Source organism: Cnephaeus nilssonii (genome assembly GCF_951640355.1).
Source record: "Cnephaeus nilssonii genome assembly, chromosome: 7".
NCBI classification, from domain to species: domain Eukaryota; kingdom Metazoa; phylum Chordata; class Mammalia; order Chiroptera; family Vespertilionidae; genus Cnephaeus; species Cnephaeus nilssonii.
In genome coordinates this window covers 87,699,749-87,725,475 of record NC_137078.1, presented here as the reverse complement: position 1 = coordinate 87,725,475, position 25,727 = coordinate 87,699,749, and the positions used below count along the sequence as shown (strand labels likewise).

The window sequence follows — 25,727 nt, the reverse complement described above, 5'->3', positions numbered from 1 at the left end:
AGGATGAGGTGCTGGAGGTGAAGATAAAGGAGAAGGTGTAAAACAGTCTTCCAGGAGAGGGGAAGAGAGAATGACTAGGTGGGGGCAGGAGCTGCATGTAGTTAATATGAGAGAAGCACCAATCTTCTCGATGGACAGTACTATCCCTGTGTCACTGGAATATGTGCTCTCGGTGGTATTTTTTAGGAGTGGTGAGAAGTTCTGCTCAGCCTCTTCAACCTATTTTAGTTTCCCATGTGACAAGGAACTGTGTGGCCACCAAAAAGCTTTTCTCTCTTTGCAAAGCTAATTAACTAGAGCAGAGAGGCTCTGCTTTTTTTCAGACTCTGTCTTATCTCTCAGCAGCTAGATACTTCAAGAGCCTCCCACCCGGGCTCTCTGCCTCTCAACCTGCCCCGTCTCGCCCATCCTCCATGTTGCAGCCCGAATGCAAATACAAGTCTAATCATGACAGCCCCCTGTTTAGAACCCAAGGACTCTCACAGACTGTGGGGGGAAATTCAAGATTATTTCAGCAAATGCATGGGATTCGAGATTTGGTTTCTGCCCATTTCTCTACCTTCATCTTCCAACAATTCACCATCCTGAGCTCCAGATACACTGAACACAGTTTCTCAAAACTGACCAGGCCCACCCAGGCCTTTGTGCTTCCTGTTTAGAAGACCCTTGCCCCTCCCCTGCCTGCTGAACCCTAATCACCTGCTAAGATTAAAGACAAATATCGCTTTATCTAGGGAGCCTCTTTTCCCTCGTCTCCCAAAGACTGGGTACTCGCATCCGTGGGTCCTGAGAGTCACTGGCAGAACAGTAGAGGTAAATCTCTCTAGACCTTGTAACCCAAAAAAGCCTGCAATACTAACTTCCAAACCATTAAAGTTTCCAGCGGTGGTGAGGGCTGACGCTGTGGCAGAGCACTCTCCCTGCTGCTGGGCTGTGTGGCAGGGAGGATATGAGAGGGTATCTCCTAAGGACAGGAGGCTGGACCAAAGACCTCTTCGGTCTTGCCATTTAGCTGGGGTGATTTATGATATTAGTCACAATCTTCCCGTGCTTTGTTTTTATTAAAGCACTTCTACAAATTTAACCCACTTCTCATCATAACCTCCTCCACCATACGGATAAGTGATGAGTTAGAACAGAGGTAGTGGAGTAGAGAGATGTGAATATTCCATTTACAGTGAGGAAACTAAGGCTCAGAGAAGTTAAATGACTAGGTCAAGGTCATTGGGGTAGTAAGAGACAGAGTCAGGATCTCCAAACTTTCAGCTAAGTGTTATTTCTATAAGTCTATGTAACTCTCTCCTTCAGTCAGAGTTTCCTTTAGCCATAATCTCCCTGATCCGAGACTTATCAGTATAGACCACTTTGCATGGAAATCTAAGGGACCCCATGGCTGCCTCAGAAGTCCCAGTTCTGTCCTTACCAAGGTGCTTCTGCAGGAAGGCCAACATGGCCCGTACCACAATCTCTTGACCTTCATAGGGGTCCAAGGTCCCACGGTTTTGACTGGAGAAGAATTTACCAATCCAGTTCCCAGACACAAAAGCAAAGTCAGTTTGACTTCGATGAACAGAACCACTAGAGGAAAAGAAAAACAAATAACTGGTAGTTTTGAGGTCAGGGCACACAAATATTTGTTAAGCACCTACTATGTTCAAGGTACTTTATGTGCATTATTTCATTTTCACAATAAGGGAAGAATATTCCCCTCTGACAAAATCAGGTGAGAAATGGTTTGCCCATGGTCACACAGCTAGTAAGGGGACAGCATTAGGATTTGAACACAGGTGTGCTTGGCTTCAGAGAGGCCTCAACGCCTGGACCACAATGCCTGGTGGTGCAGGGAAAAGGCTGAGTTAGCCAGAGTGTTAGCCAGAGTGGGGACAGGGCCAAGGAGGCCAGGTCTGCAGCACCTGCCATTCCTGTTATTATACACTGTAACACCACGGCTTTTACCTGGTGACTTCCGAACATTCATAAAACATGTCAGCTCCTGTCTTCAGAACTGTACCACAAAGTAAACAGGAAAAAGGAACTTAAGTGAGGGCAAGTGCTTGTAAAAGAGGCTTTCTGGATTAGAATTTAAGTCCTTTGGTATCAAATACATTTAATGCAAAGGTGAAATTCTGACTAGGTTCATTTGGGGCTAAATTACTTAAAACTAACATTACTAAAAACTAACATTAGTCAAATCAATAAGGAAGAAAAATCGAAATGCTAAACTTTGATATCATGCAAAAAAAAACCCTGATTTTACAAAAATGTATTTTTTTGCCGGGCCAGCTTGGCTCAGTGGTTGAGCATTCGACTTATGAACTAGGACAGTGGTCGGCAAACTCATTAGTCAACAGAGCCAAATACCAACAGTACAATGATTGAAATTTCTTTTGAGAGCCAAATTTTTTAAACTTAAACTTCTTCTAATGCCACTTTTTCAAAATAGACTCGCCCAGGCCTATTTAAAAATAGGTCTTTTTCAAAATAGACTCGCCCAGGCACGTGGTATTTTGTGGAAGAGCCACACTCAAGGGGCCAAAGAGCCGCATGTGGCTCGCGAGCCGCAGTTTGCCGACCACTGAAGTAAGAGATCACAATTCAATTCTCGGTCAGGCACACATCCAGGTTGTGGGCTCGATCCCCAGTAGGGGGCCTACAGGAGACAGTCAATCAATGATTCTCTCTTATCTTGATGTTCCTTCCTCTCTGAAATCAATAAAAAAAATTTTAATGTATTTTTAAGGCACATGAAAAAGCATAAAGAATAATATAATGGATACTTGAATGTCCAGCACTCAGTTTAAGAAAGAATACATTACCAGCAGTTAAATCCCCGTGTACCCATTTCCAACGGCTCTCACCGCCTTTTCCTCCGGGCTCACAATGATCCCGAATCTGACTGGCCTCGGGGCCAAAATGAGCAAGAGAAGAAGCCGCTATTACTGAGCAGATCCCTAGCCTCCCGGGGCTGTGGAGTTGGCATTTCAACTACCTGAAATGATTTCTGGAAGATTCCAAGGTCTGTGGCATGCAGTTACTTGTTGTTTTGCTTCAATGGGGCCTGGGACCCTTGAAGCATGTGCTTTAGGCTCAAGTGCAGGACAGGAGCAAGTCACAGCCTTGTCAGCGAGCCTTCAGCCTGCACCTGGAGCTCTAGGCCACTTCCTATGCATGGTATGTTTCTTAAAAGTTCTCAAAATTTTTCTGTGAAAATGGCTTATGAGAGAAAGCTGATAGTGCTGATGATGGAGTGAAGTGTGGTTTCTCTTAGCCAGAATATAGATGGTGTCTGAAAGATGTCTGAATTTAGGTAGTCATGAAGGTCTCTAAAAATCTGTCTTATGAATGTCAAAGGTCTATCATACCCACATTCTTCTTTTTTTTTTTAATATACATTTTTATTGATTTCAGAGAGGAAGGAAGAGGGAGAGAAAGACAGAAACATCAATGATGAGAGAGAATCATCGATTGGCTGCCTCCTGCATGCTCCACAATGGGGATTGAGCCTGAAACTCAGGCATGTGTCCTGACCGGGAATCGAACCGTGATCTCCTGGTTCATAGGTCAGTGCTCAACCACTGAGCCACGCTGGCCAGGCTTTACCCATATTCTTCCAAAGACCCAATAAAATTCCCAAATGAGGTTAGATATCGTTGGAGTCCACTCAGACCCAACACACAATCCCACAATACCCTTTTCCCAGAAGTGAACAGACAAATCCTGTCACATAAACTGGTGAAGAAATCACTGTAGAACGAAGTGGAGAAGAGCAGATATGAAATTCTAAAGGAATTAAGGTTTTGAAAATCAGGAAGCATTCAGGTATCCCATTAACAGGCAGAGCTTCTGGATAACCCAAAAGTAATCAAGGGAGCCACAGCTGGCGAGAAGGTGGCAGGGCACTGGGAGCGTGGCCTTGGAGTTTACTTACAGGACAGTGATGATCCTGGACTGTTCATGCTGGGCACACACCTTCTTCATCAAGTTGACACTCTCCACTGTCTGGAATTTCTCAGCATTGATGAAGAATACAGGGCCTCGGGCCTTCGGGTAAAAGTCACGCTCCAGAGGGAACATCCAAGCATCCAGAGCCACAGCACACCTGCAGCAGGACCAGACATTGGGAACTGCCGTGCAGAAGCGGTTAGGGCAATGGGGGAAGGCGTCGAGATCTTCTGAAGGTTCAGAAATCCAAGGAGGTACCAGGGTCCACACCCTTCAGTTAGGATCTTGGATAGAGACCACTTTCACCTGTTGCCAAAGATCCTTCTACATTTTAAACTCACTGAGAGCAAGGGTCAGACCTCTCCTCGCCCTGGACCTGCTCTCAGGCAGCTGCCTTCCATTGCACGGAATGGCCTTCATTCGTTTAATCCTTCACTCAACACTCTTTGAGTACGACTATGTGCTTAGCCCTATGCTCTGGATACAGGGATAAATGACACAATTCTTTTGTTGTTGTTGTTTTTGTTTTAATCCTCACCTGAGGATATATTCCCATTGATTTTTAGAGAGAGTGGAAGGGAGGGGGAGAGACACAGAGAGAAACATCGATTGATTGCCTCCTGCACATGCCTGAACCAGGGCTGGGGAAGGAGCCTGCAACCAAGGTATATGCCCTTGACCGGAATCAATCCCAAGACCCTTCAGTCCACAGGCCAGTGCTCTATCCACTGAGTCAAACCAGCTAGGGCTAAATGACACAGTTCTTGCTCTCAAGGAGTCCCCAGTCGAGAAAGGGAGGCAGAACAGACAAATTAACAAAATACAGCTCAGCATTCTGATTGCACAAGTTGCTAAGTGAGCCCAGAGCATACGAGGCGGAGGCTAGGAAAAGCCTCTTGGTGACACAACTCAGAGATCTAGCCAGTATGTCAAGCAGTAAACAAGCAGTAACCAAGGGCAAAACGAAGGCCCTAAGATAAGCCTCCCCGCCCCAAATGCTCCTCCAGCCTTCTCCATCTCAGTAAAGGGCGATCATCTTCACTCAAATGATGGATACACAAATGAAAAACCTTGATTCCTCTCTTCCCTTCACCTCATACATCACAGTCCTGAAAATTCTAAAACATGCCCTGACTCCATTCATTTCTCTCCATCCCACTGCCTCCATCGTAATGCAAATCCATCATCTCACCTGGACCCCGAAATAGCTCCCTCTAACTAGCCTCCTTGCTTTCTGTCCAGCTACTATCCACTCTTCACACAGTAGCCAGAGGAATCTTTTAAAATGTAAGTAAGTTGTTTTTTCTCTGCTTAAATCCTTCAATGGTTTCCCATCACATTTAGAATAAGGCCTAACTTCCTTACTCTGGCCAAAGGCTCTGTGATCTGCCCTTTATCTTTCTGGTCACATCTTTAATCTCTTCCCCTTCACTCACCATGCTCCTCCCACACTGACACAGCAAGCTTCCTTCCACCTCAAGGCCTTTGCGTTAGCTGTTCCCTCTGCCTAAAATGATTTCCCCTTAGACCTTTATACGGCTGGCCTATTTTAGTTTCTTCATTGCACTTTTTGCTGGGGATTTGGTTATCTGTTAGCTTGTTTACTAGTCTGTTTCCTCCCACAAATTCCATGAAATCAGGGACCTTGTTTTCTTGTTCACCACTAAATTCCCAGCCCCCAAAACAGTGCCTAGCGCATGATACTTACGTAAGGAATACCTGCTGAAAGAATGAACGGGTGTGGAGCTTATAGCAGCATCATGGGAAACTCACCGGAATTGGGTCTCCTTGGCCAAAGCCAGAATAGCTGTGGCCCCTCCAAAGGAATGTCCCATTACAGCCACACAGCTCATGTCGATGCTGCCCTGAGGAAAGCAGAGAACTTAGCCACGTCAGACAGAGGAGTGCTTTCTGAGGACTTCTTCAGGGGCAAGAAGGAGAAACAGCGAGACAATGCAGAAGCACCACTCAAGTGAGTTTCCAGCACTCCCACCCACCCCCACCACAGGAAAGAACCGGCCAACTGGAGAGCAGCCTGCCAGGCAATCCCTGGACTGAACAGCCTTCTGGAGGCAGGCATTCCAAAAACCATGTTTCCCATCTTTATTTTTGCATCTTAACACCTACAATGCCTGGAGTAGAGTAGACATTCAAATATTTATGAATAGCCCAGCCAGTGTGGTTCAGTGGTTGAGCATTGACCTATGAACCAGGAGGTCACGGTTTGATCCCTGGTGAGGGCAGATGCCTGGGTTGCCGGCTCGATCCCCCGGTGTGGGGTGTGCAGGAGGTAGCCAATCAGTGCTTCTCTCTCATATTGATGTTTCTCTCTCTCTCTCTCTCTCTCTCTCTCTCTCTCTCTCTCTCTCTTCCTCTCTGAAATCAATAAAAATATTTTTTAAAATGATTTTCCTCATTTAAAAAATATCTATGAGTAGATAAAAATTATGTGATTCCAACCTGACCCATCAGTGTAAGAGCACATTAAGAGTAAGAACTCTCTCCACCGCTAGATGCCTGTCTTAAAACCCGTCCAACGGGGTGACACACGCACCAAGTCAAGGGCAGAATGGGGGAGCTCCTGCTGCCCGTCCACTTTGCTCTGAAGCAAGACCTGCCTGTAGAGAAACCAACTCAGGTTCTACTTCCTCTGGACCTCTCTCCTGGCTTTTCTGCAGCGGAGTGAGTGAGCTTGCTGGAACATGCTCTGCACGTACCTATTTCCAGCTGCCTCTAGAAGCCTTCAGGGCACAGCTACATAAAGAGCCACTGCAGCTGTCTGCTAAGGGGCTTGGGAAGTCTCTAGGCTTCGCTGCCCAGCCTCTGGCCTGAACCTGGTTCTCCCCAATTTCTATCCCAAGGTTTTATATTTAAATTCCCCCCCTTTACTCAGTGCCTCCAGATCAGCAACTTGGTTGGTGGCCTGTTCAGGCATTTGTATAGGTTAATATAACTCTAAAATCAGGAGCAGCCCACCCAGCGTGGCTCAGCAGTTGAGCGTCAATCTATGAACCAGGAGGTCTCGGTTCAATTCTAGGTCACGGCATATGCTGGGCTTTCGGGCTTGATCCCCAGCAGGGGTTGTGCAAGAGGCAGCCAATCGATGATTCTCTTCATCATTGATGTTTCTCTGTCTCTTTCTCTCCCTTCCTCTCTGAAGTCAATAAAAATATTTAATAAAATAAAATCAGGAGTATACAGAGAACTCTCCCACCTACCCCATCCCCTTTCCACTCCCTGCACTCAAACAGGTAAGTTTCTTACATGTCTTTGAAGAATTTACTGACACATATATGGGTAAACATGAATATATACTTCCTCCCTTATTACACAAGGGATATTATATCTTACCCTTTTGCATAATGATGTTAATACATAAAGAGCTTCCTTATCTTTTTTTTACAGCTACATTTGATTTCACCATGGTACAAATAGCTAGTGATCTCCAAATCTGTTCCTCTTCTTCCTGGACACATAGCTAGACTCTATTTCCCAGCAGTTAGATGTGGCCTTGTGGCTCTAGCCAATAGAATGTGAGTGAAAGTGAAATCTCTACTTCCAGGCCTAGTCCATGCACACTCTTTCGTGCACACCTCCATGTCCTTTCCGGTTCCTGGCTTAATGCACACAGTGAAGCTGGGTTTCATAAGTGGAAGAGGGTAGAGTATAGGATAAAAGTAGCTTGGATCCCTGAGCTCCCATTTTTGGACTTTATGTGGGAGAGAAATAAATTTCTATTGTGTTAAGCCACTGAGATTTGGGATTTATGTGCCATAGCAAATAGCATTACCCAAATGAATACAGCCATTGTTCCATCATCTATTGAACTAGCTCCCTTATTAGTGAACATTTAGGATACTATCAATCTTTTGCTATTATAAACAACACTGGAATGAATAACCTTGCACATATATCATGTTGCATGTGTGCAGGTATCTGCAGAATACATTTCCAAAACTGGAAATTACTGGGTCAAAAAATATGTGCATTTGTAACATTAATAGCTATTGCCAAACTGCCCCACACATGGGGCAATCTGCACTCTCATAGGCAACGTAGGATTATATCTACTTCCCTACAGCTTTGCCAACAAGAATGAGTAATCAATTTTCAGATCTTACTCAGTCTGATACGTGAAAATTTACCTTCTTTATTCTGTATTTCTCCAAAAGGCTCCCTCTTAACTAACCCAACTATACTGTAGCCTGCCATTCCCCAATGACATGCAGGCCTGGGCCTCTGCCTGGGAGCCCGCTTATCTGGTGGGGGCCGGTAAAGCACTCCAGATTCCAGGTTCTGCCTTCCCTACTGACCATCCAGACAGGTGTCTCTTTCTGGAAGACTTTACCAAAGCCTTTAAAAGATATTTTCTAAAGAGGCTTTGGGACACACAGCACAGTCTTTGGGATCCAAAAGCCCAACTTAAATTTTAACTCTACCACTCACTTAGTTGTGTAACCTTGGGAAAATACTTAGCTTCTTTGATCTTTTATTTCTTTCTATGTGAAGAGATGCTAATGCTTACTGCATACATTTGTGTGATCTGCTCTTACATAGTAAATACTCATAAAACAGTAATTGTTATTTTATATATATTTGCTAAATAAAGAAAAAAGGCCACAAAACAGCTTATAGTAAATAACATTAGATTTTCATATATATACTAGAGGCCCAGTGCACGACATTCGTGCACTGTGGGGCGGGGGAGTCCCTTGGCCCGGCCTGCACTCTCTCGCAGTCCAGGACCCCTAGGGGGATATCTACCTGCCGGCTTAGGCTGCTCCCCTGTGGCAGACATCCCCCGAGGGGTCCTTACTGCTGCTGCGCTCGCCAGCCGAGAGCCCGGCTTCTGGCTGAGCAGCGCTCCCCCTGTGGGAGCACACTGACCACCAGGGGGCAGCTCCTGTGTTGAGCATATGCCCCCTGGTGGTCAGTGCACGTCATAGTGACCGGTCATTCTGCCGTTCGGTCGATTTGCATATTAGCCTTTTATTATATAGGATATATATATACAAATATATATGTATAGATGTGTGTGTGTGTGTGTGTGTGTGTGTGTGTGTGTGTAATGCATTAAAAGAATGAAAGGACAAACATCAAAATGTCAAAAAAAAAATTGTTTCTTTTTTCTTTATGCTTTTTATGATTTCTTAGTTCTCTAGTGCTTGAGCTACTTTTGAAATTAGGGAGAAAAGAACTGGGTGGGGGAGAAAAATGTATCTAATAGGCACCAAACAGCAATTTCTATCCTCTTGGGGGTTCTGGGGGTTCCCTCAAAGAAAGGTGTTAGCCTGCAGGGAACATAGGACTTTGGGGAAGGGACCATCTCTCCCTCATCCAGGTGGCTCTGTGGGGCTGTCAGAGTGGGTGTGTAACCTAGGCAGGCCCATCAGATTATCCTGTCCCTCTGGCACAGTGATTGGCCCAGGGGGGCATCTGATTCAAGCAGGGCCACAGCCTTCCCCAGATTAGTGGAAGCAAACAGAGTCTCTTTTCCTTTTAAATCTGGAGCTGAGCTGAAATGCAGGCTTGGGCTACCAGCAACCTTTCTTGCCTAATGAAGCCCACATACACGGAGTGGAACTGAGACAGAAGGAAGAGGAGTGACAGAGCTTTGATGGCAATGTTTGAGACACTAGATCTAACTACATGGCTCAAAGCCAGTCTGCCTTTGGTCTTCGTAGTTACTCGAGCCAGTAAATTCTCTTTTGGTTTAAGCTGGTAAGTTAGGTAAGTTCCTATTACGTGTAACCAAGAAAGTCCTGATGAATACATGAGCTCAGGTCATACCTTCAAGGTCATCAGATCCAACCCACCAGGCAAGATGTTGAGGACAGGCTCCCCAGCAGTGACCTTTTGCAGGATCTTCAACACCCGAGTACACTCATCTACCCGCTGATACACCTGCAAGAGAGACAGTCCCAGTGGGAGCTGGGAACACTGCACAAACCATCCAGAAGAAACTCACTCCCTACAGAGCCAAGGAAGAATGCAGGGAGAGTTTGCTCTCCCAGGTCTCAGCAAGCCCTTGGGCCCCACATGCTGAGAAAGGCTCAGCTCCTTCTTAGCAGCTCACATAAGCATCACCTAATGCAGGGGTGGGAAATGTCTGGCCCCTGGGTCACATAAGGCCTGAGAAATCATTTGGTCTGGCCCTGCCAAGGCCGTAGGGGTGAGTTAATTCAATGTTTGACCAAATACAGCAGGCTAATTTTTAAGTTGATAACATTGTATGGCCTGTGAAATACCCAAATGGCCCTTGGCAGAAAAAAGGTCCCCACCCCTGACCTAATGGTTCAATAGAGTCCACCTGCTATCCACACTCTATCTACATACCCTTGGGGTTGTCAGGAGGACCAAATAAGACAATGTATATGAAAGCACTTTGAAAACAAAAGGACATAAGGCTGCTGTTATTATCAATCCAGTACTGGATTCTACTTATCATTTATTGCCCACATCTCCTGTTTTTTTCTGCCCAGCACTTACCAGCTCCACTTCTCCTGTTAACCCTGCCTTTGAGGACTGCCCCCCACCCTGCAAACAAAAATAAAATCTAACAATGTTTTTCTGATAGGAACTTCTCACTTTGGTACTTCTCCCAGCCTAGGAGTCTCTCCAGGATTTTTCATACTGAAGCTTGGGGCAGGGGTAGGGACTGAGGGAGCAACCTCAAACAGTCCCATACTCTCAGATGGCGAGGTCAAACATATGCAAGCTCAAGAACTGTGGCTCTAACTTTAAAGTATGTCAGTTTGCAGATGAGACCAACCAGCAGAGGACACAGGGATGAGAACAAAAGACAAGTCCCGAGGGCATCTGAGGCTGGTCCCAGTGGTCTTGCCCATCCTATATGTCCACTTACATAAGCCTATCTATTCTCCTTCTTGCCCAGCAAGCATAAGTTGGGTTTCTGTCACTTGCAATTATCAACAGTCTTGATTAATACCCCATTTCTCCTATTGATGTGCAAGCTCAGACTCACACTACGCCTGAGATTTCAAGAGAGAAATTTGGATAAGTCTTCTTAGTGAATGTAGGACAGGCTTATTAATTCTTCTTCCCTAATTGGCACAAGCCTACCTGGCAATTCCGAACACGAAATTCCTTCTCCCCTTCCTTAACTGGACGGTAGGGAATCCATTCCTCCTCCAGCAACTCATTCGAGGGCTGCTTCTCTTCTGGGACCTGCTTGCAGATACAGGTGGTGGCAGCTGACCCATCCCTGAAATACACATGTCACCAGAGAGAAACCCAAGTACACTCTTGAGCTTATTTCTCCCGTTTACCAAATCCTCCTTTTCACCCAAGACACTCTGGCTCATCCTTCAGCTGCTAGGGGAGAAAAATCTAAGGGCATGCATAGGAGAGTAGAAAAAACATGGATTTTGAGTTTGAACCCTAACTCAGCTGTGTCACTTTGAACAAGTTATTTAACATCTTTTCTTTTTTTTTTTTAAAGCTTTAATACCACTAATTTAAGTGTATTTTTTAAATTGATTTCAGAGAGGAAGGGAGAGGGAGAGGCAGAAACATCAATGATGAGAGAGAATCATTGATCAGCTGCCTCCTGCTTGATCCTCCCATTGAGGATCAAGCCCACAACCAGGACATGTGCTCTGACTGGGATTCGAGCCGCAACCTCCTGTTTCATAGATTAACGCTCAACCACTTAGCCACACCGGCCAGACTATTTAACATCTTTGAACCTTGGTTTCCTCACCTTTAAAATGGATATGATATTTGCACAGGTGCTGTGAGGATTAGGGGACTAACCTATATCCTAGCCCACAGCAGGCACCCAATCCACGACAGTTCACTGTGACTGCCATTGCTCACCTGTGCTCTGGCACAGCCACCACAAAGCCGTGGGAGGCCAGCTCCATGCAGAAGGCTGAATATAGTGTCCTAGAGATTCAGGAAGGAACAGAGAAAAGTGATCAGAAAAATGGCCCACCCTTAGCCCCCATTCTAACCATTCTCTGCTAGTGACCATCTCAAAAGACTGCATGGAGGACTTCCATTTGTAGCAGCCCTTTTCAAGGTGCTTTCTCTAGCCAGAATATCCCTGCTCTCACCACAGCCCCCAGAGTCCTCCGCTAGGAAGCACGTGCAAATCAATCCATGGTGTTTTCCAACCCTACACACACACACACACACACACACACACACACACACACACCATCCCACACCATCCCCAATACAGTTTGGCTACTTCAACAATTGCATTTTTATTGTTATATTGTATGTCTCCCAAATTAGTTGGTAAGCACCTTGAGGACAGGGACTCTGGCTATTTCTTTAATATGCAAATCTGCATCTGAGATTTAGCATGTGGAATTTTTGTCTGTCCAGCTTTACAGAAAAAAAGAATATGGCAGACACTGCTAACTGCCCGCTCCAAACACTTCCTTCCTCCTTGATAAAATAATCTAATGTTCAGCTAAAGACACTGTCATGCCATCAAAATATGACATTTCCCAGCCTCCTCTACAACCAGGTTTGTATGTGATTAAATTCTAGTCCAGCAAAAGAAATATAATACTGGCCCAGTTGGCATGGCTCAGTGGTTCAGCGTTGACCTATGAACCAGGAGGTCATTGTTCAATTCCCATTCTGGTCAGGCCATATGCCCAGGTAATAGGCTGGATCCCAGGTGTGGGGCAGGCAGGAGGCAGCCAATTAATGATTCTCTCTCTCATCATTGATGTTTCTATCTCTCTCTCCCTCTCCTTTCCTCTCTGAAATCAATAAAAAAATATATTAAAAACAAAAATATATATATAATACTACCCTGAGTAATTTAAAAATTTCTAGTAGCCGAAACCGGTTTGGCTCAGTGGATAGAGCGTTGGCCTGCGGACTCAAGGGTTACAGGTTCGATTCGGTCAAGGGCATGTGCCTTGGTTGTGGGCACATCCCCAGTGGGGGGTGTGCAGGAGGCAGCTGATCGATGTTTCTCTCTCATCGATGTTTCTAACTCTCTATCCCTCTCTCTTCCTCTCTGTAAAAAAATCAATAAAATATATTTAAAAATAAATAAATAAATAAAAATTTCTAGTAGATATATTTTTAAAAGTAAAAAGAAACAGGTAGAATTAATTTTAATAATATATGTAACTCAATGCAGCCAAACATGATCACTTCAACATATAATCAAAATTTAAAGCTCTAGCCAGTTTGGCTCAGTGGACAGAACATCCACCTGCAGACTGAAAGGTCCCAGGTTCGATTCTGGTCAAGGGCACAGGCCTGGGTTGCAGGCTCGATCCCCAGTAGTAGGCATGCAGGAGGCAGCCAGTCAATGATTCTCTCTCATCATTGATGTTTCTATCTCTCTCTCTCCCCCTCTCCCTTCCTCTCTGAAATCAATAAAAATATTTTTTAAATTAAAAAATAATGTGGTTTTTTATTACTTTTTAAAAATACGAAATCTTTGAAATTCAGTGTATATTTTATATTTATAGCACATCTCATTCTGAACCAACCAGACCTCAAATGTACAATAGCCATATGTGGCTAGAAGCTATTATAGTGGACATAGCAGCTCTAGTCAATGGGACGCAAGCAGTTGTGTTATACTTGAGGAAATCTCAAAAAGAAGAGCACGCCCTTCCTATTGCCTGGAATATGGGTGTAATGGCTAGAGCTAAAACAGCCACCACGGGTCATGAGATATCTTCATAAATGGAAGCCACCATGGCAGAGCAAGACGATAAAAAAAAGTCTGCTTCTCTGATAAGTGCACAGAACTACATATCAGCCTTCTAGCTGTCTTTTATCTGCAAAAGAAATCAGTGTCGTTTAGGTCACTATTATTTGGGCGTTTTCTGTTAAATACAACTTCCCCACATCCTAACTGATTCAGGGAGGTCAGTTTGGGCAAGTATGCCTTTCAGAGCCTGCCTGCTCTTCTGTAAAATATGCTCCCTCCCCTGCCTGCCCCGAAGGATTGTGTGGAAACCAAAGGAGACAATGGCACATTGCAAATGGTTAAGTAGTGTTTAAAGCGCATACCCTGCCCTGGGATGGGAAACCATGAGTCTATGGAACGTGGGAAGGGTTTCAGAGCTTGAATCAAACACAGAAACTACGAAAGGAAACCATGTCCCTTTCCCTCCCCTTTTCTTGGAATTTTGCTCTGGTTAATGAAGAGTATTTATTTATAACGAGCTCACAAGGTCTACTGAGGTGTGAAGTCTCAATACAGATTGAGACCAAAAAGATCACTCTCCAAAGTCATGTGCTTTCCTGCTGACTATATAAAATACCTGTGAACGTGAGAGAGAATGTTTCTTAGCTTCTTTCCCCACTAGACTACCTTTCTGAGGGCAGGTACTCTATCTTATTCACTACTGAGTACCCAATCCCAGCATTGGTCCTGGCACACAGCAGATACTAATTTATTGACCAAGAAAGCAATATGGAAAACCATCTACTTGTCTTTCTACCCTCATCTCACATCAACTCTCCACTTCCTGCCATAGGCTATAGTCATGTGAGTCCACATTCAGGCTCCTCTAGTGAATGTGTATTCCTTGTTTTTATATCTGTATGTCCCACCTTCCTCTCACGCCAAGAGGCTGGCGCAGAGCAGGTGCTCAACAGATATTTTCTGAATGAATGAGAACCTAGAAAATCATAGCCGCTGTATCCATTCAATAAATATTTACTGGGAAACAACTACTGTCCAGGTACTGCCCTAGGCACTGGGAAAGAGAAGACAGACATGGTCTCTGTCTTCATGGAGCTTACAAACACTAAAGAGTCTCTGAAGCCTGGTAACAGGGACCCTACAGTTCACCAGCCCATGTTCCTCCAGCTAGAACGAAGAGAACTGTGTGTGTGCTCCTACTAGTTAGTCCAACGGAATCCTCACAGACTGCCCTGTGGGAGCAGCATCTGTCCCCGTTTGACAGGTGAAGAAACCTAGGCTCGGAGTTCTACAGCTGCCCAAGCTCACACAGAGCACAGGTGGTCTGGCTAAGACTTGGAGGTGAGGCTGAGAGCTCCATGAGGGCAGGAAGTGAGCTTCTCTCATTCAGTGCAGTCATCCTTCAACATATGTTGAATAAATGACTATCTATATATATAAAGAGGAAATATGGTAATATGCTAATTGGTCTTAACAGTGTCCCAGTCATGACCATTCAACAGGCTGCGTGCACACAAAAGCTGGTGGGTGGGAACGGGGGCGGGGACTTGCACCACAGGGACATGAGGCTGTCGCGGGGGGAGGGGGGAGCAGCCCCCGCGGCAGAGGCGTGTGCAGGCCTGCTGCGCAACCTGGCCCGGAGGAGGGCATCAGGATGGGGGCAGGGCCTTGGCAGAGAGCTCTCAGCACTCCTGTGCTGGGGTCTGAAGGTGTGGAGAGGAAGGGAGAGCAGATGGGCAGTTAGGGGGTTTAGGCCAGGAGGGGAGAGCAGATAGGCAGTTAGGGAGATCAGGCCAGGAGGGGAGTGCAGATAGGCAGTTAGGGGGGTGAGGCCAGGAGGGGAGAGCAGTTAGGGCCATCAGGCTGGCAGGGGAGAGCAGTTAGGCAGTTAGGGGGATCAGGCCAAGAGGGGAGAGCAGTTAGGGCCATCAGGCTGGCAGGGGAGCAGTTAGGGGCATCAGGCAGGCAGGCAGGTGAGCGCTTAGGAGCCAGTGGTTCTGGATTGCGAGAGGAACCCAGATTGGAGAGGGTGCAGGCCAGGCTGAGGGACCGCCACCCCCCCCCTGCCCCCGTGCACAAATTTCGTGCACCGGGCCTCTAGTCTGACTATGAGGCTCAAACTCCTAATATTTCTGTGCTGTTATGTTGGAAGAAAACCAGAAGTATTAACTTATATAAATGCTGGAACATGAGAAGCGAAGGGTGTGAAGCCTGCTGAAAGCTCCACCAGGTGAAAGAAGCTTGGACCCCAGGCCAGGAAATGAGGCAGATGGTAGGTAAGACAGCTGGCAGATGGAAATGTCTGTTTCTCTGCCCTTTGAGAATAAGTCTCAACAGCTGTCACCAGGCAAGGAGCATGACAAGGTCTAAAGGGAAAAAGGCTCTTACCTGAAAGCTCCCAGGCCATGGGAGAAGATGATCAAAGGGTATCCAGAGTCCTTTGTCTTAAAGGGGCCATTCCAGCTAATAGGCAGGCGACAAGATCCTAGCAGAGACAGGGGCTATAGAATCTCTGGCTGCCCCAAAGCTGTAACCCCAAGGGCAGCCTGGGCATAGGCATGTGTGGGAGCACATGTCCCTCCTTTCTGGAGGACTATCATGTACCCCTGAGTAGCCCAGGGTAACCAATCACCTTTTCTGTGTTCCCCGGACAGCATGAACACAATAGAAAATGGGAAGATAAATCCAAATGGGAAGAAGGTGGGCGGGGGGGGGGGCAGAAATCCCTGAGATGCCAAGGCAGTGGGCAGAGTTCCTAGTGGTGGGGTCACGGGGGGAAGTGGATGATTCAGTGTGACCCTCCCGAGAAGAGGAGAGAGCTGGAGGGGGAACAGCGGGAGACAGTACACTCTTTGGCAGTGAGGCATGTTTCTTTGATCTACACAGCTGGCAGAGTGGGAATTACATGCCGGATAAATGAGTAATAGCCTCCGTTTATGGAACACATTCTGTCCCAGGCCCTGCTCTAGAGGCTTTACATACACCCCAAACCAGAACCTGCAAAGGCAGGTATTCAGGCAGGTTACATAACTTGCCCAAGCCCTACAGCTAGTAAATGATAACGTCTGGACTCAAATCCAGGACAATCTAACTCTATAAAAGCTCTTATTATATAACCCTCTTCCAGCTCTCCACACCATGCTGGCTAATGGATGTCCCACTACAAAAGCGCTGGACAAAGCAAGCTGTAAGGTACTGTGTCTACCTGCAATTTCCTAGGAACATAACCAAGAAGCTGGGAAAGCATCTAGAGGTGAGGCCAACTCTTACCCACAGCCAGGTTAAAGAGCAAACCCCCCCAGCGCTTATTAAACTGCAGGTAATCGGCCAGGCCAGCGCAGTACTCGTAGCGGGGAATCCACAGGGGCTGCTCCATGGTCTCCTCTGACTCCTGGCAGGGGTAGAAGAGTCGGAAGAAGCTCCCCTGTAGGAAAGAAGAGAGCAGCTGCTCACAGCTAGAGGCCCAAGCACTGCTAGATTTCCCAACAAACACACTCAGCAGGTGTTTGGGGCAAGAGCAAAGCACCAAATGGGAAAACTTGAGCTTCAATTCACATACCTGAATTTTGCATTCAGAAAATCCAGAAAGAAGCAATTTTATTTTTAGAATACACATAAGGCTTATGTTATTTCAAATAGCCAACTGTATTTTGAATTACATCTGGGGGCACCAAAATATTTTCAGAGCTTGGGACATGGAAAGATTTAAATCTGGCCCTGAGCCCAGGCCTGGAGGAACCCCAGGGGTGAGAAATCAGCCCGCATGCTAAATGGGGTGGCATTGAGGGGTCACCTCCAGGCTGGCCCCTCACAAGCAGCAGCACACTCCTCTCACACAGCAGCAAGAGGTTACCAGGAAGTGTGTGCCTCTCACAAGAGAGAGGGGAGTCCAACGGCCAGCAGAGAAGGACCTGGGAACTCTTGGAGGAAAAGTCTGGAACCAAAGCAGCAGGGGGAAATGAATGAAGGCAGGAGAGGAGAAAAAGGGACTGTCTTCCCATCCAGGTTGGGAGTCATAGGCCAATGGCAAACGGTCCACTGCTCTCCTCTCAGACACTCAGATTAGCAGGAGATCAGAAACCTTTCCAGGATTAGGCATCTGCTCTCAAGACGGGAGGAAGGATCTGAAAGCTGCCATTGAAGCCAGAGCCCCCTTGCTTCCTAGCTGGAAAAAGAACTCTACTGAGAGGTTCACCTCTACTGAGAGGTTCCTCATTGAAAGGAGTAAGAAAAATGCCGGAGGACAGACTTGGGGGCTCTATAACCTAATCCAGACCCGCTCTAACCCAGTTTCCTCCCCGGCCCTGGAACTGCACCATCAGAATGGCGATCGATAAGTCACACTCAGGCAGAAGCAGTGTAGGTGCCCAGGGATGGAACTGCAGACACTTACCTGGGGACTCTGGCCCTCCATCACATCCCCACAGCCCACGAGGTGGGGTCCTGTGACAGGTGGAAAGCCCACGGACTGGTTGACCCCCATCTCATCAGCAGTTGGATCGAACGACTTGGGCAGTGCGGACCTTGATGCTGGAGAGTGGAACACAGAACAAGCTCTCGCTGGTTCCCTCTTAGCTTCCTGTTGCTTACGCGTGTCTTCTGCCACCCCTGACCACCCCTCCTTATCACCCCATCTCCCTGCCAGTGTGGCTCTCTCAATCTTTCACATCATCTGCTTTGCTACACTGCCTTTGCCAAGATTTTGATGTTGTTGTTGATGGGGGAGGGGTGGTAAGAAGATGTAATTGCTGCAGAGAATTTAACACAAACCTTGTCCTCATGAGGCAAAGAATAATAACTACTTAGACATATTATTTACTGTGTCAGCATTGAACTAAGATCTTTACATATACTACAGCATTTCATTCTCTCACACATCTGAAGAAGGTACTTAATTACTAAGACCCTGTTTTAGAGATGAGGAAAATAAGGCAGAGGGAAGTTGAATAATGTGCCCAGGTCACACTGCTTACAGGTGACAAAACACACGTCAGTCTAATCCAGACCTGAGCTCTCAATCCTTACTGATCCTGCTCATGTTAAACAGTTGACCTTCGAACAACATGGGTTTGAACCACACAGGTCCGCTTATACCTGGATTTTTTTTTTCAATAAATATACAGTCGACCCTCCATTTCTCTGGGTTTTGCATCCTCAGATTCAACCAACCGCAGACCAAACACATTTTCTATCTGTGCTTGGGAATCCGCAGATGGGAGGGCTGACTGTGTGCATTGTTTTACACCATTTTATATAAGAGACCTGAGCATCTGCAGATCTTGGTGTCTCTGGGGAAGGGGCTAGGGTCCTGGAACCAATCCCCTGCAGATACTGAGGCACAACAGTAATTGAGTTTGAGGGAGTCAAAGTTGTGCATGAATTTTGACTGCATGAGAGGTTGGTAGCCCTAACCCCCCCGCACTGTTCAAGGGCCAACTGTATATTTACAGAATCGCTGACCTAAACTATTGGCTATAAAGGTGGCACTTATGCTGGGCCTTGAACATGAGGAAGACTTAGAGGCAGGGAAGAAAATAAAAATAAAAAGCATTTCTAGACAGGACATAATAAAAGAGCAAAATGGGGCAGAAATAGGAAAGAGTACGATGGGGGCAGTAGTTCAAACGCGCGCCTTCAATGTGGCAGCTGCGCACGCTTCTGCCTAGAAGACATTCCTGTAACTTGGCTGCTTCTGCACTGGGGCCAATGCCATTGCTCCCTGTCCCTCTTCAATCTCATCACCACCAGCACCATCATCATTACACTTACTCTGTGCCAGGAGCTACACTAAATGCTTTACATGAATTATTTAATTGAATCCTTTCAACAATCCTCTGAGATACTGTTATCTCATCTTACAGATGAAGAAAATGATGCATGATAAAGTTGGGTAATTTATCCAAGAACATACAGCTAGCAAAATCAGAATTTGATCATGGGTAATATGGCTGTACCTGTGGAAAGGATCGTCAGACTCTCAATATCCATTCTATCTTGCCCTCTTACACAGTAGCTTCGGGATCTGGTTGTGGCTGACTTATCCCTAATCTCTAGAGTTGGGCCTTAATTGACCTGAGCCAATCAGCCCTGGTATCCCCTGGTCACATAAGTTCATCCAGTCAGAGTAAAGCCCAGGACTTTGGTTTGATGGTGAAAGGTGGAAAAGGCCTTGTTTTGAACTAGAGTGATGTGCAGATATGAAGCTTTGAACTGGCAGTTGTGGCCACTTTGCTACCTTGAGGATGAAGCTACCTGTAGAGGATGGCAGAGCTAAGAGAATCAGAGAAACAGTCACATTTATGCAGGCATTAAGAATTGCTGGATTAGACTATACTTGAAGCCTGACCCAATCCTAGACTTTCCAGTTACATAAGTCAATAAATCCCTTTTTGTTTAAACCAACTGAGTTTAGATTTCTATTGCTTGAACCAAAAGCATCTAAACGGATACACTGACACCCAGCCAGTGTGGCACAGTGGTTGAGCATCAACCCATGAACCAGAAGGTCACGGTTGGATTCCAAGTCAGAGCACATGCCTAGGTTTTGGGCTCTATCCCCAGTAGGAGGTGTGCAGGAGGCAGGTGATGGATGATTCTCTCTCCCTCTCTCTTCCTCTCTCTGAAATCAATTAAAACACACACACATTTAAACCGATACATTGAGTCCAGTCCTAAGCCCACATCTATTTATTTTACTTATTTGTTTGTTTGTTTATTATATATTTTTATTAATTTCAGAAAGGGAGGGAAAGAGAAATACAAACATCAATGATGAGAGAGAATCATTGATCAGCTGCCTCCTGAACGCCCCACAATGGGGATCAAGCCTGCAACCCAGGCATGTGCCCTTGACCAAGAATCTAAACGTGACCTCCTGGTTCACAAAGGTTGAAGCTCATCCACTGAACAATGCCAGTCGGGCCCTAAGCCCACATTTTTAATCATTACATTACTCTGCTTTTTTTTAAAGATGCTCTGAGATGGATCAGAAAGGTCAAGTCATAAAAAAAAAGAAGAAAAGAAAGTTCAAGTCAAAGCAATAAGAGACCTTAGCCCTGGCAGGTGTTGCTTAGTAGTTAGAGCGTTGGCCCATGCACCAAAGGATCATGGGTTCAATTCCAAGTCAAGGGCATGTACCTGGGTTTAATCCCCAGGCCAGATGGGGCTCGCACAGGTGGCAACCAATCAATGTGTCTCTCTTACATCAATGTTTCTGTTTCTCTCTCTCTTTCTCCCTCCTCCCCCGACCCACTCCCTCCTTCTCATCCATTTTCTCTAAAAGTCAATGGAGCCCTATCCGGTTTTGCTCAGTGGATAGAGCATCAGCCTGGGAACTGAAGGGTCCCAGGTTCAATTCCGGTCAAGGGTACATGCCCAGGTTTCGGGCTCAATCCCCAGTAGGGGGCATGCAGGAGGCAACCGATTAATGATTCTCATCACTGATATTTCTATCTCTCTCTCCCTTTTCCTTCCTCTCTGAAATCAATAAAAATTATATTTTTTAAAAAGTCAATGGAAAAAATTTCCTTGGGTGAGGATTAACAACAACAAAAAAAGAAGAAGAGGAGACCTTAGAGATAATTTTCATCAATCCTCCTCACAATCATCTTCGCCCTCCCCCACCTCCCCACTGGCCCAGTAACCTACATGTGCTTTCCTGATGAAGAAATCAAGGTCCAACTTGGTTAAGTGAGCAGTTCAAGGTCATAAGCAGAACTATTATCACACATAGATCTCCCGATTGCCAACTGTCTGGTCCAGTGGAAAACCCCAAACAACCAATAATCCTAGTGTTGATCTATTTAACTTTGGAAGATAATAAGTGACTTCCTTTCTGCTATAGACTTCCTTTCTCTGAAGCAAATTTAAAAGTAAACCCAATTCTTTTTAAGAAGCTGAGCTAAGGGCATGTACCTGGGTTGCAGGTTTGACCCCCAGGCCAGATGGGGCACGTGTAGGAATAGACTATGGCTACGTATTTCAGAAATGACTGATGCACTCAGTGGACTATGTAGCCTGTGAAATTGAATGTGTGCTGCTTAGTCTCAGACATGACCTTTCCCCTCGTTGTTGATGGCATACAAACGGAAGACCTACACAAGGGCACAAGACACATGCCACCCACATGACAATGAAGCGGCAGAAAGTTCTAACTGCCATAAAAGAGGGTCAGATAAACAGTGCAGGAGTTCTCAGAAAGAGAGCTTCTTTAGCTCAGGAGATGAGCCCTAGTTCCTTTGCTGCCTAGCTTTCTTACCTTGGGCAAGTTATCCGATCTCTCTAAGCCTGATTCCCCATCTGTACAATGAGAATACTATCCATCTTCATAGGGTTGCTATGGGGATAAATGAAATAACGCATTTAAAGCACCTAGAGTAGTACTTGGCTCTTAGTATCCAGGAAATATCTATTGATTGACTGAAAAGTAGAAATAAGCGTTGGCAACTGAGTGGATTTGGGGAGTCAAGGGAGAAGGGAGAGCCAACTATGAGTCAGGTTTCAGAATTGGGTAGAATGACAGCAGCTTCTTATGGGAAGAGATTTTGGTCTTACCCCACAGAGAACAGTACTTGGGACTGGAATCAGAATGAGTGGACTTACAAGTAGCTAAACAGGAGGGTAGAATCCTTTGGGGTTCCTGGAAAGTTCTGGGGAAGGTTATCAACTAAATTAAGTTTGGAAATAAAAACTAGCCGGGCCAGTATAGCTCAGCAGTTGAGCATTAATCCAGGAACAAGATGTCACCGGTTCAATTCCTGGTCAGGGCACATACCCAGGTTGCAGGAGGCAGGTGATCGATGATGTTTCTCTCTCATTGATGTTTATATCTCTCCTCCCTCTCCCTTCCTCTCTTTCTAAAAAATCAATAAAAACATTTTAAAAAATAAAAAATAAAGAAGCTAATTGTGCACAGTGAAACTAACATAAAAATGATTCTGCATTCTCTGGGCTCAAGTAGAATGGGGAGATGGAAAAATCCAATCTGACTTGCAAATTTTGCCTGAGGAACATCCACAAAGAGCATCCAGTCATTTCTAGTAATTGCTACAGAATTTTCCCAGGAAACCAGCCTTGTGTCTCTATCTTCTTTTGCTCACTTTATCTAAACAGTTCATGGTGGTGCCTAGAAGACTCTCTGCCCTTTCAAACCTGCCCCATTCATCAAGGCCCATGAAATCCCTGGTCTTCCCTGAAGCTTCCCCAAGTCCTTACAACCTTCCCTCCTCTCAAGTCTAGCATAGGCACTGTCTTCAGCCCCTGGTAACCAATCACAGGCTGCCTTATGACAGTTCTTACATTAGTACTTATTCTAGCAGTTTTCTATCAGAGACGTGCCTACAAGTGGCCCAAGTAGAATCTAGATCAAGGTTCCTGAACCTATCATCACAATCATCTGGGAATCACTCTTCAAATGCAGAGATTTTAGGGGCCACATTCCCAGAGGTCAGGTAATTTTTAAAAGCTTCCCAAGTGTTTCTGATCAGCAAGGTTTCGGAATCTCTGGTTCAGATAGCACACGGGATTTTTCTTTTATTCAGACACGTGTACCTGCACCATTTCCTGAGTGTTCCAGTTCATTTTCAAATTAATAAAATGATTACTATGATTTCACTTGGTTTAATCCCATAGCCACCAGAAACATACTCCTGTTAGTCACTAGGCTTAATGTAGTGCCCTGCAATAGGCCTTAATAATCCATTTATCCAATAAATGCTATTTAATTTTTTACATACTTATGCCTTATCTCATCAGATATACTACAGAGGTAGATTGTTTTGTACTTCTTTTCAGGCCAAACCACCTACCTTCATGCTTTCTCCATATATTAGGGACCCCCCCAAAAAAATGTCCCTTTATGAGGCTTTGTTTTAAACCCTCTCAATTTTTTAATCTCTTTTTATCTAAAAGTAAGGCTATATGTTATAGTGAGGAAAGGAAGGCTTTGGTGAAGTGTGAATTCCACCTCTGCCACTTAATTGGCTGTGTAATCTTGAACAAGTTCCTTAAATTCTAGGCCTCTGATAATTTAACCACATGATAGAAATAATAATCACTCATGAAGTTGTAGATGAGGGTTAAATTAAATAATATATGTAAATCAAATATATGTAAATAATATGTAGAAGGCACTATAACCATAAATGGTAGCTCTATCATTATAACCACATGAACTTTGAGGCAAAGTTCCTTATATGTAAAATGGGGGCACAGTAAAACTTAAATTAAAAAATTGATATTGAGCCCTAGCCAGTTTGGCTCAGTGGATAGAGCATCGGTCTGCGGACTGAAGGGTCCCGGGTTCGATTCCGGTCAAGGGCACATGCCCAGGTTGCAGGCTCGATCCCCAGCAGGAGACATGCAGGAGGCAGCCGATCAGTGATTCTCTTTCATCATTGATGCTTCTATCTCTCTCTCCCTCTCCCTTCCTCTCTGAAGTCAATAAAAGTATTTTTAAATGACTATTGCTTAGGGCTTGGTACATTTTAAGTGTTCATAAAATGTTAGGAATTAATTAACAATGTTATGTCTCTCTTTTATCATTCCAAACTAAGGTCTCTAATTTTTTTCTGGATTAAAGTCTTTGACAAAATGCATTCATTCCTCCCAGCCTTTTCCTGCCTGAGACAGCCCGGCAAGAACACAATCTACAGAACGGGCCCAGAAGAACCGAGGGGGAAGGGATAAGGCTTATGCCCAGCTGTCCATCTCCTGCCCGGCCCTGTTTCCAGTGAGCAGAAGCCTCCCTCCGCCAGCTGTGTGGACTTCTCGTCTCTGACTATTTCAGGACCGAGTCCAAGATAAGCACTTCTTTGGAGCTGCCTTTCAGGGAAAGCTCTCTGGGGACCTAAAGCTCATTAGTCTGACCTTTGGTCTCTGGAGGAAGTGAGGAAATATCATCCTGCGCTTAGAGACACCAAGCACTCAGGGGACAGGCTTGAGCAACAAGGGGGCAGAGCTAAAAAAAGGAGCCAAGATAAGACTGTTCCAGAGCATTAATAATTCTAATAAAAATAATCTCCCTCGCTTGTGGAGGCTTTACAGTTTACATAGCACCTTCACGCAGACTAGCTCATTGGCTGCACAACACAGCCTCACCCTGGGAGTGACAGCGCAACTGTCATCTCCGTTTGGTGGGTGGAGAAAGTGAGTCCCGGAGAAGGAGGGTTTGCCCCAGGTCACTCAGCGAGTGAGCGGCGGAGTTGGACTGGAACCCGGATCTGCTGACTTCCAGTCCCGCCGGGCTTTCCCCGGACTGAGAAGTAATGGCGAGCCTTCTTCCATAGCATGGGAAACAGCAAAGTGAGGGCGAGAGTGAAGCACACAGGTGTGGCGCGGGAAGTCCAGGTTTCGGAGAGGTGAAGCTGGGGCGTAGGGTGGGGTTGAGGGGGCTGGGTCCTAAGACGAGAGCGCTGAGCGGCGTTCCAGGGGCGCCGGGAGTGACGGCTGGAGAAGACAGTGGGAGAGTTAGGGCGTGGGTGGCTACTGGAGGCGTCTGAACAGCAGCCAGAAAGGAGGAGAGGTTAATATGAAGTTCCTGGGAGGAGACGAAGAGCACCATACCGGGCTGGGATGTGAAAAAGTCTGCAGACACCTCCGATCAGAATAGGAGCTTCCCCCTCTCAAACTTACCAGTCAAGCTGACCTCTCAGAAGCAGCCCAGACGGTCACTTCGACGGAACCGAGAAACTGCCCAGGAGCTCATGGCCCTGTGGTAGTTGTAGTTTCTAGAACTCAACATTGGCACTTAAAAGCATTTCCCGACTCTCTATCCAGAACTATAATTCCCGTGGTGCACCGCGCAAGATCGCGCATTTCTACCCTAGGACTACACTTCCCATAGTGCTACGCGGCCCTTTGTCGTTGGAAGAAACCGCCCAAGGCCCGCGATGCGATGCAATGCCTCCCCCTGGTGGTCAAGGAGCCACCTCCCTGGTGACGAGGCTCGAGCGGAGGTTTCTGCATTTAGTCCCATTAGCAACGGTCAGCCTCACTGTTCCTTCAATAATTCCCAGGCGTGCCAAGAAATAGCGTGGCTTCACTTTATTTTAGGGAGGTGGGAACTTGTTTCGTTTCCCCCCGCCCCGCCCCAGCTTTGTTGCCTGTGAGATTAAGAGACTGATCATTCAGG

General features: G+C 45.9%; 1 protein-coding gene across 1 annotated transcript in view; it reads right to left on the bottom strand.

The window, feature by feature from the left end:
* PAFAH2 (platelet activating factor acetylhydrolase 2) overlaps positions 1-25,303 on the bottom strand; it is a 29,763-nt gene extending 4,460 nt beyond the window's left edge. The window contains exons 1-10 of the mRNA XM_079777642.1: positions 25,229-25,303; positions 17,991-18,127; positions 16,868-17,021; positions 15,986-16,082; positions 11,782-11,850; positions 11,026-11,167; positions 9,733-9,846; positions 5,716-5,807; positions 3,929-4,099; positions 1,424-1,578 (exon numbers count right to left, since the gene is read on the bottom strand). Of these exons, the coding sequence (XP_079633768.1) occupies positions 1,424-1,578; positions 3,929-4,099; positions 5,716-5,807; positions 9,733-9,846; positions 11,026-11,167; positions 11,782-11,850; positions 15,986-16,082; positions 16,868-17,021; positions 17,991-18,080 (1,084 nt within the window). The 5' untranslated portion in view covers positions 18,081-18,127; positions 25,229-25,303. The remainder of the gene's footprint in view (positions 1-1,423; positions 1,579-3,928; positions 4,100-5,715; positions 5,808-9,732; positions 9,847-11,025; positions 11,168-11,781; positions 11,851-15,985; positions 16,083-16,867; positions 17,022-17,990; positions 18,128-25,228) is intronic.
* Between the last annotated feature and the right edge of the window lie 424 nt (positions 25,304-25,727).